A 15,016-nucleotide genomic window follows, 5' to 3' on the forward strand; every position below is an offset into this window, starting at 1 on the left:
AAAGAAAGAAAGAAAGAAAGAAAGAAAGAAAGAAAGAAAGAAAGAAAGAAAGAAATGCAGTGTCTCTTTAAATTGGATGATTTTATGAACTTGAGCAGTGTTTCCATTGTGTGACACATTTTATAAACATGTGTTGTGTATACATGCTTCTCTCTTCTTTGTGGAAAGTGATGGAAGCCCGGTCTCCAGTTTAAGTGACAACTAAGAAAGCAGAGAGCATGTGTGTGCACGCATGTCTCCACATATGCACACAACACATACATGTGTGTATACACACAATAGAGTGCAGTAAGGAGCTAAACTGAGACCAGCCAGATCTCCATGGGCATGGACAGTCTGACAGCATCATCCATCAAACTTGACCCCTTGTGTCTAGTCTTTTCCTATAAGTACATATTTCTAAGTTTTCTGCATAGCTCTACAAAAATACTTGTGAAATTGAAAATATGCAAAATTTAATTTACTATTTGTCTTCAGTGCAGACTCTTGCTGAGACAGTGGTTGCTGCAAATGTTTTGAAACTTTATTTTTTAAAAAATTTGCATTGGTTAATTTATTTTATTCACTTACATCAATTGCAGCCCCTCCCAGTACCCCTTTCACATAGCCCTCCCCCATACCCTCTCCCCTTCTCCTCTGAGAAGGAGGAGCCCCCACCCCCACTATCACCCCACCCTGGCACATCAGTCACTGCAGGACTAGGCACATCCCACTAAGGCCAGGCAAGGCAACCAGTTAGGGGACCAGGATCCACAGGCAGGCAACTGAGTCAAGTAAATCTCCCCCCGACCCTGCTCCAGTTGTTGGGGGACCCACATGAATACCAAGCTGCACATCTGCTATATATGTACCTAGGTCCAGCCCATGTATGTTCTTGTGGTTCTGTCTCTGAGAGCCCCCAGGGGTCCAGGTTAGTTGATCTTCCTGTGGAGTCCCTGTCTTCTCTGGGTCCCTCAATCCTTTCTCCAGCTCTTCCACAAGACTCTCCAGGCTCCATATAATGTTTGACTATGGGTCTCTGCATCTGTTTCAGGCAACTGCTGGGTGGAGCCTCTTAGAGGACAGTTATGCTAAACTCTTGTGTGCAAGCATAGCAGAATATCATTAGTAGTATCAGGGTCTCAAGTTGTACAGGTCATTGGTTGGTCATTCCCTTAGTCTCTGCTCCATCTTTGTCCCTGCAGTTCTTGTAGGTAGGGCAAGTTTTGGGTCAAAGGTTTTATGGGTGAGTTGGTGGCCTTATCCCTCCACTGGAAGTCCTACCTGGTTACAGGACATGGCCACTTCAGGATCCATGTCCCCACTGCTAGGAGTCTCAGCTAGAGTCTCCCTCATAGACTCGCTGGAGCCTCCCCAATCCCAGGTCTCTCGCACATCCTAGAAATGCACCCCCATTTCTGTTCACTCTCCCAGCCTCCTCTCCCATGTTCACCCTACGCCTGATTGCTCCTTCCTTCCCCTCCCCCACTCTCCCTATCCCTTTTCCTTCCTCAACAACCAGCTCCATCCCTCCCTCCACCTCTGATGATTGTTTCCCCTTCTGAGTGAGATTCAAGCATCCTCCCTTGGGTCCTCTTTATTATTTAGCTTCTTTGGGTCTGTGGGTTATAGCATAGGTACTGTTTTTTATGACTAATATCCACTTATAAGTGAGTATATACCATGCATGTCATTTTGGGTCTGGGTTACCTCACTTAGGGTCATATTTTTCTAGTTCCATCCATTTGCCTGCAGATATGCTGATGGTCTTGTTTTTATAGCTGAGTAGTATTCCATGTGTGAATCAACCACATTTTCTTTATCCATTCTTCTGTTGAGGGACATCTGGGTTGTTTCCAGTTTTCCTGGCTATTGTGAATGAAGATGCTATGAACATAGTTGAGCAAGTATTCTTGTGGTATGGTGGAACATCTTTTGGGTATATTCCCAGGAGTCATATAGCTGGGTCTTGAGGTAAAACTATTCTCAGCTTTCTGAGAAACCTCCAAATTGAGCTCCAGAGTAGTTGTACAAGTTTGTACTCCACCAGCAATGGAGGAGTGTTCCCTTGCTCCGCATCCTTTCCAGCATATGCTGTCACTTGAGGTTTTGATCTTAGCCATTGTGTATAAGGTGGAATCTCAGAATCATTTTTTTTTTGCATTTCTCTGATAATAAAGGATATTGAACATTTCTTTAAGTGTTTCTCAGTTATTAGGATTCCTCTATTGAGAATTCTTTGTTTAGCTCTGTACCCCATTTTTTAATTGGGTTATTTGGTTTGTTGGTGTCTAACTTTTTGAGTTCTTTATATATTTTGGATATTAGCCTTCTGTCAAATGCAGGGTTGGTGAAGAGTTTTTTCCATTCTGTAGGGTGTCTTTTTGTCTTATTGATAGTTTCATTTGCCTTATAGAAGCTTTTCAGTTTTGTGAATTCCCATTTATTATTGAACTTAGTCTGAGCTATTACTGTTCTGTTCAGGAAGTTGTCTTTTATGCCAATGCATTCAAAGTTATACCTCACTTTCTCTTCTGTTAGATTTAGTATGCATTTTTCTACATGCAGATATACAGGTAGAACAGCACCATTTGTTGAAGATGCTTTCTTTTTTTCCATTCTTTAGTTTTGGCTTCTTTGTCAAAAATCAAGTGTCCATAGGTGTATGGGTTTATTTCTGCGTCTTTGATTCAATTCCATTGATCAGCCTGTTTGTTTCTATACCAATACTGTGCAGTTTTTATTACTATTGCTCTGTTGTACAATTTGAATTCAGGGATGGCGATTCCCCCAGAAGCTCTTTTATTTTACAGGATTATTTTAGCTATCCTGGGTTGTTTTTCCATATGAAGTTCAAGGTGTGCAAAGAATTGTGTTGGAATTTTGATATGGATTGCACTGAACCTGTAGATTGCTTTTGATAAGATGGCCATTTTCACTATGTTAAACCTGCTGATCTATGATCATCATCAAGAGATCTTTCTACCTTCTGATATCTTACTTCAGTTTCTTTCTTCAGGGACTTGAAGTTCTTGCCATACAGGTTGCTTGGTTAGAGTTACACCAAGATATTTAACATTTGTGGTTATTGTCAAGGGTCCTGTTTCCCTAACTTCTTTCTCAGCCCATTTATTACTTTTATAGAGGAGGGCTGTTGAGTCTTTGAGTTAATTTTTTAACCACCCACTTTGCTGAAGGTGTATATCAGCTGTAGGAGTTCTCTGGTAGGATTTTTGTGGTCATTTATGTGCATTATCATATCATGTGTGAATAGTGATACATTGAGTTCTTCCTTCCAAATTCACTTGATCTCATTTAGTTGTCTTAGTGCTCCAGCTAGAACTTCAGGTACTACATTGAATAGATAGGGAGAGAGTGGACGGCCTTGTCTTGTCCCTGACTTTAGTGGAATTGCTTTAAGTTGTTTCTCTCCATTCAATTTAGTGTTAGCTATTGGCTTCCTGCATTTTGTCTTTATTGTGTTTAGGTATGCGCCTTCTATCCCTGAGCTCTCCAAGACTTTTAACATGAAGATGTGTTGGATTTTATCAGTGGCTTTTTCATCATCTAATGAGATGATCATGTGATTTTTTTTCCTTTGAGTTTGTTTATAGAGTGGATTGCATTGATAGGTTTTTGTATCCCTGCATCCCTGGAATGAAACCTATTTGATGATGGCAGATGATCTTTTTGATGTGTCCCTGGATGCGGTTTGGAGGTATTTTACTGAGTATTCACCGAGGGAGACTGGTCTGAAGTCCCTTTCTTTGCTGGAGTTTTGTGGGTTTACTTATCAGAGTGAGTGTGGCGTCACTGAATGGGTGGCGGTGTTCTTTCTTTTTCTATTTTGTGGGGTAGTTTGAGGAGTATTGCAGAGAGGCCTGTGCTAAACAGGCCTGAAATGGCTTAAGTACAATTGCTGTCTGAAAAATGGGTTTCCTGTACCTCTTGTGTCCACAGTAGATGTCTGGGTGGAGAATAGAGTGGGCAGAGTCGGGCAGGCAGCCATTCCTGGCAATGTCCGCAGCAGCATGTTTAGAGTATTGTTGATCTAGAAGCCCAAGTTCCCATCAGTGGTAGGACAGCACACTGGTCCATTTACATGAACATCTCTACTGCAGCTGCAGTGAGCTACTCACAGTAACATGAGCTGGGTTTGGAGACAGACTGCATGACAACTGCATGCTCACAGGTGTCATGGTTGCTGTCTTTGCAGAGGTCAGGTCTTGGAGGACACTTCTTGATCTTGGAGGCGAATAGGAGATATCTTCACGCTGCCAAAATTCATGCTTAAGATTCCTGAACTTTCTCTGCTATACTTCAATAATGTTTTAATTTCAGCTCTATGAACTGGTAAGCATGTGTACATTGTTAGACATTGTGTCCAGCCTTCTCCCATCTGAGTAGTCACTGCCACATGCTGCCTGCCATCTGCCCCTTCCAGTTTGCCACTCACTGAGGCAGAGCAGAGAGTCTAGTGGGCACTGTCAGCACCTGGGCCTTTCAGTCTGTCAGTAAACTTGCTCTAGCATGAGCTGTATTCTTTCCTCTGAAACCCTAGGGTTGATGAACCCTTCCAAGACAGACCAATGAAAGGAAGCATGTTCGTTTCAACAGAAACTCCTCCCTTTGTGCAAGCAGTCCATTTTGTAAAGTGCACTGGGATCTTAAACAGTTCCTTGATTCGGTAGCTGTTGTCTACACTGAGCTGTGGGGTTTTTTTGTTGTTGTTTTTGTTTGTTTGTTTTTTGTTTTTTTCTTCCTGTGCTGTAGGTTAGGGTGTGGCCTTCCTCCTTCAGTCTGGCTGTTGACAGACTAGTCAGGTCTGTCGTGCCTAACATTGCAGCTCACTGAAGGAGGGAGGGGTCCCAAGCCCAATTCTAAAAGTCCCTTCATTTGTCTATTTAACTTACAGGTCTGGCTACGTTGACAAAGAAAGTCGAAGTCACTTACACACTGTGAAAAACAAAACCAATGTCTGAGTTGTTACCAGGAAAAAAAAAGCTTTGTCACCTTCTCCATGACCTGTGTCCTTTGCTTACATCCAGCCCTTCCTTGTGTAGCATTTTAATAACTATGTAAATACAACACTAAACATCAACAACACAGCTTTAAACAGTTCTGCTTTCTATGCTGCTGATTAACTCCTAGGATGACATCTGATAGGATTTTGTAGTCCAGCAGCAGCTTTGACCCCAGAGTCAGGGGCCCAAATCTCCTTAAATGTTTTCTTAGTAGTTCCTTATGAGTTCGCTTTATTTCACCTTTGAATATTTGCCTACTCAAATGTTCAAGATTTGTATCTTCTAGGAAGCATGTGTCGGCACGTGACATTTGGGTGTCTGAGGTCAGCAGTCTAAAGACAAGAGTGCTCCTTGGTCTCGTGGTCACATTGTGATGATTACAACAGGCTTGGCTGTCAGAGTTCCTAGGCCCCGTGTTTGTGATGCCATGAACAGAGAGCCCGTAGTCAGCCTCACTTTGTGGACGTGGGTCTCACAGCACAGTGTTTTTTGTTTGTTTTTTGTTTTTCGAGACAGGATTTCTCTGTGTAGCCCTGGCTGTCCTGGAACTCACTTTGTAGACCAGGCTGACCTCAAACTTAGAATCCGCCTGCCTCTGCCTCCCGAGTGCTGGGATAAAGGCGTGCGCCACCACGCCTTTACAGCACAGTGTTAAACACTTGGTTGTCAATGAGAAATTAGCTTATGTGTCTGAATAGTGACATGATTTCAGTCAAATTTTCAGGTGATGAAAAGGTCCGGGGCAAGAAAAGGAGCCTTAGCATAGAGCATGGGTGTAGCAGAAGGGCAGAGGTCAGAACCTAGCTGAGCTCAGGTGAGGTGGGAGACTTTGGAGGCACTGTGTCCAACGGGAACCTCCTTCCCATGTGTACTTCACACCATCCTGGCCTCTGGCTGTGAGCTCTGTGTCAGGTTTTGTGGCAACAGTGGTCCTTTCAGCAACTAAGGCTGGCACTCACAGGAACTGGGTTACTTCTCCTGAGACAGTGTTGGTGGTTACACATGCCCTTGTGAGCATCTCAGCCTCATTCATAAATACAGGGACCTCCAGTGCTTACAGGCACTGTCAGACCTGCTACTTGCTAGCAGGTGAGTCTGGGTGAATATTCTCTGCCTCAGTTTCCTCATTTGTCTAATAATCCATGTCATGTAATACTCAGATGGGTGACAAAAGGTTAGAGACAGACACACAAGCAGACACAGAGTTTCTGTCTCTTACTGTTGATTGATTCAGTAAACACCAAGAACACATTGTCATTTGGTTGGCTTTTTATCACCAGATGTTAAAAGGTCTTGATGATCTCTGTCTTAGTCAGGGTTTCTATTCCTGCACAAACATCATGACCAAGAAGCAAGTTGGGGAGGAAAGGGTTTATTCAGCTTACATTTCCTTACTGCTTTTGATACCAAAGGATGCAGGACTGGAACTCAAGCAGGTCAGAAAGCAGGAGCTGATGCAGAAGCCATGGAGGGATGTTCTTTACTGGCTTGCTTCCACTGGCTTGCTCAGTCCACTCTCTTATAGAACCCAAGACTACCAGCCCAGAGATGGCACCACCCACAAGGGGCCCTCCCCNNTTGANCACTAATTGAGAANATGCCTTACAGCTGNATNTCATGGAGGCACTTCCCCAAGTGAAGCTCCTTTCTCTGTGATAACTCCAGCTGTGTCAAGTTGACACAAAGCTAGCCAGTACAATCTCACTCAAGGAGAACTGCCACAGTGTGCTTGTCCCTAAATCTGCCTTTCAGATACCACCGTCTCAGCAGACTTTTCAGTAGAAGTATGTTGTAATATTTGCTCCCTGCCATCATTGTGACTAGTAAATGAGAGCCCTGAAGTAATGTGTGCAGTCCTGTGTGCAGTAGCTTGTACAGTAGTGTGTGCCATAGTATGTGCAGTAGTGTGTGCAGTCCTTTGTGCAGTAGCATGTACAGTAGCATGTGTAGAAGTGTGTGTAGTCATATGTACAATAGTATGTGTGGTCCTGTGTGCAGTAGCATGTACAGTAGTGTGTGCAGTTTTGTATACAGTAGTATATGCTGTAGTGTGTGCACTAGTGTACTTCTGTGTGCAGACCTGTGTGCAATAGTGTGTACAGTAGTGTGTGCAGAAGTGTGTGCCATAGTGTGTGCAGTTGTGTGTGCAGGAGAAACCTGATGCTTGAGTTCAGGGCTCTTCACAGGTTATGGTCCCTCATTTCATTTCTGAAAGCGTGGCAGTCTGCCCATTCATGCGATAGAATCCTAAGACCAAGACAGATGGCTCTCCTGTTAGAGCGGACTCCTTCAGAGACGGCGCTGGCGTGAGCCTTGCTCTGGAGGCTGTGGGCAAGGCCCACTGTATTCCCATGGCGTGGAGGGAAGTGGCCCCGGTCCCACTGCGCGGCTGTGCTGTTCTCTCTCCTGCTGCCTTCTGTGGGGCTGGATGTCAGGCTCATGGTCCCAAGCAGAGTCTGACGTGGGTCTTGTGCTTCTTTAGGGCACTAGAATGACTTCCAGAAGTACCCAGGGGCAGTTGGGGATAACGAGCTACTGTGTGTGACAGTCAGGATATGTAGATGATTCTGGAAAGAAGAGCTGCTTTAAAGCAGAGCTAATTTTGTAGACAAGCCTCAGTTATTACAAACATCTGTTTTCTAAAATGGATAAGTATAAAGATTTTGCTCATCCTTGAATTATAGTTATTACATGAATATCCTGCATTTGTACTTAGATCATTCTTGAAGCAAAATTTACTCATTAAAAAAATGTTTGTGACTGTGTGTGTGTGTGTGTGTGTGTGTGAATATGTGTTTGTCTATCTGATAAGTATATGCACACATATTTCTGGGGATGCTCATGGAGGCCAGAACAGGGGATTGGATTATAGGTGTTTGCAAGCTGTGTAACACGGTGCAGGGATCTAAATTCCAGCTTTCATGATGGAGCAGCAATCCTTTGTAACCCTGAGCCATCTCTCTACAGCCCAACACAGGCTGACGCACAGTACACCCAACATGGACTGATGCACAGCACACACAACATGGGCTGAAAAACAGTACATACAACATGGGCTGATGCACAGCACACACAACACGGGCTGATGTACAAGCAAATGTCACTCTCCAGCCACTTAAGCATTGTGCTCCCAGAAACTTGAGGTGCTGACTGAGAGCTTCTGGTTGGTACCACCAGTTATAGAATTACTCTGAGAGGGTAGGAAGTGAGCATCCTAAGTGTGCGGCTTAGGAAAGTGTATGTGTCAGTACACTATCCAGGATGAGCTTTTCAAAAAAGAAAGGAAATGATCCTCATGGTGCTAAAGAAGTAGAAGGGAATCATCAAGACAGCTCAGTCGGTAAAGGGGCTTGCCCGACTTCCAACCGAGTCTGGGACCTGTGGTAGATAAAGAGAACTAACTCCTACAGGTTGTCCTTTGACTTCCACACATATGTGCTTCCACAGACAGACAGACAGACAGACAGACACACACACACACACACACACACACACAAAGTATAATAGGAACTTTTTTAAAGTTTAAGAAAAAGGATTCTTAATAAAAGGATTGATATTTTCATGCCAGTAGCTTTATCTGAACTCAGAATGATTTATTCTAAGTATGATAGAAATTTTAAATAGGAATCCTTTATAAGAATTAAGATTGTTGACTGTTCTTCCATGCATGATATAATAACCTAAAATGCCTCTTATTTTCAATGGTCTTACTATTTTTCCAATATTTTTTATTGTTATCTACTTTCTGACTTTATGACAGGAGTTTCTAGTTCTTAAAAGACAGAATTTTCATTTCCACCTACAGAAATAATTTGAATTCATAATTCAGAAGTTACTTGAGCATGTAATACCTGACAATAGTAAATCATTCTGACCTGTAAAGCCCGTCGTTAGATGGGTACCAGCAGTGCAGACCTGGACATAGCGAGGGAAAGCCAGCTTCTGCTGAGCAGACCTGTGGAGACCAGCACCACTGGAGGGAGCCTCATGCCTCAGTGCTGCACACACTGCCATCTTACGCAGGCACAGCCTCCACAGGAGGTAGCTCCTGCCCTGGGTTTCTGCACGGGGGTTTCTAGGGATTTCTGTCATCTGTGAAGTGACACCAACAGTCCCATGAGTCTGAACACTGTCCCTAACTGGCAGCACTGTTTTGAGAGATTATGGGACCGTTTTACATGAGGCCTCACTAGCACCCATGGAGTCTCCCTGGGGCAGAGTCTATGCTGGCTCCGGTCTTCCCTAGATGGAGTTCCTGATCCACTGATATGTGAGCTCCTGTGGAGCCGCCATGTCTCCCTCCATGGTGGACTTAGACTGTGCCAATGCAAATCCTTACTCTCTTGAGTTGCCTACTGTAGGTCTTCTTTCATGGTGGTGGAAAACATTAGTACCAGACAGTCTTCCCATGCCAAATTGCTGATTTACATTTAATACAAGTTACCCAGTCCTCCATTGTAGGATATCAGAACCATTATCTTTTATTTTGCCCCAAACTTAGCCATAAGCTCTTTGTATGCTTGTTTCATGTGTCCCAGAGGTTACATTTGCTCAACAGTGCACAGAGAAGCTGCCTCTTCAAACACACAGCTAGTTGTCAGTATTCACAGTGCCTGCCTTCTGTAAAGTCCATATGCACACTCATCTACAAAGTGCCATTTTTCTATCCCGGTGCCCTCCGAGTCTGTCACAGTAGTTTGTTAATCGGTCCATGATCAGCATTAATACTGAGCCTGCGTCTGACTGTCATCTGTTCCATGTGTTTCTCAGTCACATCCAACTCTAGACAGCATGTCACTGCTGTGCCCCAGGGCAGTTCAACTGGGGAACCAACCCAGAAGCACAAAACAGCACAGCAGCAAGTTGCCCGAAGAAGGGTGCTTACTGCCTGTGTCTGAGTTGAAAAGGAGCAGATGCGGGCGTGGTTCCGGGTTCCATCTCTGCTCAGACTTTCTTGGTACACCTCCACACATTTTCCTATCTGAGTAAGAATTGTGTCACTTTGAACTTTTAATCATTAAGAGAATGCAAATGAACATAAACACATGCACATCAGAGACACTTCTTAGAATGCAGACTCGAGGTGTAGTCGCATGCACAGCAGAGGGCTCCTGCCCAGGCTGGAGGGACCAGTGGAGCAGAGGCATCCTGTCAGGGCTGGCATGGGCTTGGTTAACTGAGTAAAGTTTTCTGGTTGGCACTTAATATGGACAGGTTATTTTTTAAAAGAGTGGGTAAGCAGTAGACACCACGAAGTGTGCTTTATATTGTTGGGGTGACTCTTCTGACAATCAACAAACCAGCAGTGAGACCAGACCAGACAGACAGACAGACAGACAGACAGACAGACATAAGGGATCAATGTCCTTCAGCTCGTTTTCATAGCACTGGTGTGGGCAGCTCAGGGAGGCTGGGGGAGACCAGTGGGTGTGACCTAGGATGGACACTGGTCAGCGGGGACCTGGGGAGGCTGAGGGTGTATCACAAGGATGGACACTGGCCAGCAGGATAGCACAGCAAGTATGTTTAAAAATGGTTCAATTGTGTTTCTGAAATGATAGGAATGTGAAAGACTCTGACACTATCCTAATGGAAAAGTCACAGTGTCTCACAAGAGAGAGACAGCACACGCACTGAACAAGTAGGTAAGAGCCTTCAGACCTGGGACACAGATAAAGTTACTATGGAAGTTTAGAATGCTAACCAGGGTCGGCGTGTGTGGCCAGCCACTTACCCTGTTGAGTTCCCCTCTGTGAAGTCGGCGTGGACACTGTCACAGAGGGGTGCTTATTGTTGTGTTATAGTTCACATAACACAGGGAAAAGTTTACTTTAAACAAACATTTTACCTTTTTTAGTGTGTCTGAAGCCAGAGCCATGACCTGACACCCTGATGCCTACTCCCAGCGCCTTTGTGGGACTGGCACGTGCACCATGGAACTTAAAGTGTGGGTGGATGGCGTTCAGAGGATCGTCTGTGGCGTCACGGAAGTCACAACTTGCCAGGAGGTTGTAATAGCCTTAGCTCAAGCTATAGGTAAGTAAAAAATTGGCAAGTCAAGGAAATGACACTTCATACTTGTCTGTAGTATGGCAGGGCTGTGTGTGTGTGTGTGTGTGTGTGTGTGTGTTAGCTACCTCAGCATCCTGATGAAAGTGTCCGAAAGATAACTAAGGGGTACACATTTGGACTTAGAATTTCAAAGGGCTCAGCCCATCATTTCTTGGCCTAAGATGCCTGGGTAGAATACATCAAGGGGTGGAGAGGGATGGGAGAGAAGAGGGGGAAGGAGGGAGAGAAGGCGAGGAAGGACAGGCACACAGTGAGAACATGCCAGGGGCAAAATATCTTAAAAAAAACCCAGCCCAGTAACTTGCTTCTTGTAGCTGGGTCCCATCTCCTAAAGTTTCTAGAACCTCCCAAAATGGTATCACCATCTTGGGACCCAGCAGTAAACACAGGAGCCTTTGGAAAGATACTTTATGACTAAACTGTAGCATTCTGACACTTCCCCCAAAAGTCTGAATGTGCACCTTGTAGTTGACAATGCACTGTGTCTGCCTCAGTGGCCTTTACAGTTCAACATTGTTCAGAAGCCCCAGTTAAAAGTCTCACGAAGGCTCAGTGGACTCCTAGCTATGAGGCACTGTAGAAGTGAAAGACACGTTATAAGATCACAGCACACAGTGCAGCAGATTAAATATTCCTGTTAAAAGGAAAAAAGGAATAAGAAAATGCCAAGAAAGTATTGGACTAAGGCTAGATGGCTCAGTGGCCAGAGAGGATCCAATTCAGTTCCCAGCGCCTCTGCCATAAAGCTCAACCACATTTGACTGCAGTGCTAGGGTGCCAGCACTTCAAGTCCCAAAGGTGCATGCATACATGTGACACACACACTCAAAGTCACACATACATATATATCAATAAAGATAAATACGATCAGAAACGATTGGATCAAGGCATGACTGAACGCAGTAGGACAACACTGGATCCCATAGTTGCACGTCCAGCATCCCAGGCACATGGTCATGTGAGCTACAGCAGGCTTGGGTAGTCATGGTACCTCACTGCCTTCCCAGGGGCAGCTCACATTTCTAGCCTCCCCAGGAGCCTTCAGTGCAGGCTCCTCTTCACCCGCACAGCTTCACACGTTGACCTGAGTGTGCTCTTCAGGATTTTGACCCTGACAAAGGCTGCCTGGCTTCCCAGGCTTCTCCTTAGAAACCTGAATGGGTGTTTCCATCGCCCCACAACTCCACCCTCTGAACACCTGCAAAGCCAGCACCACACGGATGATGTCAAACCTGCTGCCTGCCAACCCAAGCATCCCAGCCCTCGACCACAGCTGTTCTGCCCTCTTGAGTCCATGGGCAGCTGTGCACCGTGGAAAGAAAATGCTGAGGAGAGTACTTCCTAGGCAGCTCTTTGTCCTTGGGCACCCAGAGGCTGTGTCCTTCCACGGGGAGCCCTTGAAGGGATGCTACTGGGTCTTCAGTCTGTGAGGGTGCAGTGTGGCCACTTCCATCAGGTACCCCCTGTCATCACAGTAGACAACTTCCGCACTCTCTGGCAGCCACGCCCATCTGCAGCACAGTCCTTTTCTAACCACCACACTGTTTTCAAAGCTTGCTCAGCATTGTCCTTCCAGGTCTTACTGTAAGCCTGGCTCAGGGCCACTAGCATTATCAATGAATAGCCTGGATACTGTGCTGTCCTAAAACACTCTCTACCAGATTAATTATTCCACCTGTTTAAATCAGCTTCCCATGACTTCTCAAATTATGAACAAAATGTAGACACAAATGGCTTCTCTCCCAGTTCCCAGTTGAGTTGTTCCCATCTGAAACTTCATGAGCCAAGCCTTCATTGCCCACATTCTCACTGGAACTCTGCTCCCCTGAGCTCCAAGCAAAATCACCCATTGACTCACAACCTTGCAAGGGTTTCCTAGCCTGTTTCTCCAAACTCTCCCAAGTTCATCCCACAAACTACTTCCAAAGGGCTTACAAACCTCCTGGTCAGATGCCACAGCAGCCTCCCACCCTCCAGTTCTCTGCATCAGGTGTTTTACCTCGTTATACCAACTGCCTGGCTAACAACTTCACATGAGTGTCACTGGTCTGTTTCATAGGTTCAGGAGTATCCCTTTATCGTGGTGGGTAATCATATGGCTCAGCTCACTCTTGGCTTACAGTTTCAGAAGTGTAGTCCATTGTCATCCTGGCAGGGAGCATGGTGGCACACAGCTGGCATGGTTCTGGAAAAGTAGTTGAGAGCTACATCATGATCCATAGGTAGAGAAACTGGGCCTGGCATGGGTTTTGGAAACCTCAAAGCCCATCCCCCGTGATACAGTTCCTCCAATAAGGCCACACTTAGTTCAAGAAGGACACACCTCCTAATCTTCAAATAGTGCCACTCCCTGGTCACTAAACATTTAATATATGAGCCTATGGGGCCGTTCTTATTCAAACCATCATAGTGGCCAGGTTTTTAAAAGACTACAGGAAGAGGTTAGGGCAGTTGGTCATCCCAAAGGACATGGTACCATAGACCAACTTCCTCCAATTAGGCTTTATTTCCTGTCTCTTACCACTTCCCAATAATACAATCATAAATCTGTCAAAGGATGAGTCCATCCATTTGGTCAGGGCCCTAATTATCACCTCTAGAAATACTGTCACAGACACCACCAATCTGTACTCTGCTACTGTGGGCATCTCCTAATCAGTCAAATGAACTTTAACCAATGTTTGTGGGCACACACTGCATTCTTTACTAGTGGGCTGGACTACACAGCTCTCAGATGGACTTTGCTTGTGTTATGATGTTATGATGAGCTTGCTCTCTGAACCTACCCCATGTCAGTGATCTTGAACCTAGAGTCTGCACTGTCTGCTCCTCATGCTTATATTTAATAGTAATTTTTTTCTTTTATTTTTGGATGTTTGCTTAAACCAGAACACACTCCTAGTTCCCAGAACCCCCCCCTTACTGTCAAATTCTGAATTCATTTAAAATTAAAAAATGAAGTAAATTAAATAGTATGGTTCTTTATTAAATAGAAATGTATACTTAAAAAAATTGTAATAAAATGAAGTTGAACTTGCTAAGTCTGAGGTTACACACACACACACACACACACACACACATATATAATCTTCTCTTATATAAGAACTTTCTGTGACTAGGGACCCATCTGGGGAGCCTAGGGACTCAGAAATGCTAAGCAAATTCTCAACTAGCTTTGTTATTCTGGTTTTGAGACAGGGTACCACCAACTTGCCCAGGCTGGCCTTGGACTTAGTCTGGAACTCAGGAAAGTCCTGTACTTCTGATCCTCCTGCCTCAGCCTCCTGAGTGGCTGGAATTATAGGCCTGTGTTACCAGGCCCTATTAAAAGTGTTCTTTATCAGAGTTTGGAACATAATGAGAGTATAAACTTCTTTCCATAAAACCAAGTGATATGTTCAGAGTTTGTATTTGCATCATAAACCTGTTATTTAGTAAACACATATGAAGAAGAAACTGCCCGGGCACTGTACTGGGTGCTCAGGTGCCCTTTGTCTTGAGCTCCTAGTCAAAAGTTTACCTTAGACCTTGGCAGTCCATATTGGAATCACATCAAGGCAGTTCAGGATTGAAGTAGCCTGTTGCCAGCACTAGCAGATCTGCTCCGTGCTAGCCAAGATGCCTGCTTCTCATCCTGGCACCTCTGGTTTCACTGAGGCACCGCTGGACACCCCGTCCAGGGAGCACCTTCATCCAAGACTATGATTTGTAGACTTGAGCTTAATAGTGAAAGAGGAAATTAAGGCATTTTATTTTCTGTCAACATATTCAGTATTCATTCTCCATGGTCTATTGGATCAAAACAAACCAAGATTCAGTGATGATTAAAACTCAAAATTTCAGCTGGGCAGTGGTGGCACACACCTTTAATCCCAGCACTTGGGAGGCAGAGGAAGGTGGATTTCTGAGTTCGAGGCCAGCCTGGTTTACAGAGTGAGTTC

General features: G+C 44.7%; 1 protein-coding gene across 3 annotated transcripts in view; it reads left to right on the plus strand.

Annotated features, from left to right (window-relative positions):
• Rassf8 (Ras association domain family member 8) overlaps nt 1-15,016 on the plus strand; it is a 71,896-nt gene that overhangs the window by 49,746 nt on the left and 7,134 nt on the right. For all 3 annotated transcript variants that reach the window (XM_021190949.2, XM_029534738.1, XM_029534739.1), the window contains exon 2: nt 10,861-11,039. In XM_021190949.2, coding sequence (XP_021046608.1) covers nt 10,937-11,039 — 103 coding nt within the window. In that variant the 5' untranslated portion in view covers nt 10,861-10,936. The remainder of the gene's footprint in view (nt 1-10,860; nt 11,040-15,016) is intronic.

This window comes from Mus pahari, chromosome 2 (genome assembly GCF_900095145.1).
Source record: "Mus pahari chromosome 2, PAHARI_EIJ_v1.1, whole genome shotgun sequence".
NCBI classification, from domain to species: Eukaryota; Metazoa; Chordata; class Mammalia; order Rodentia; family Muridae; genus Mus; species Mus pahari.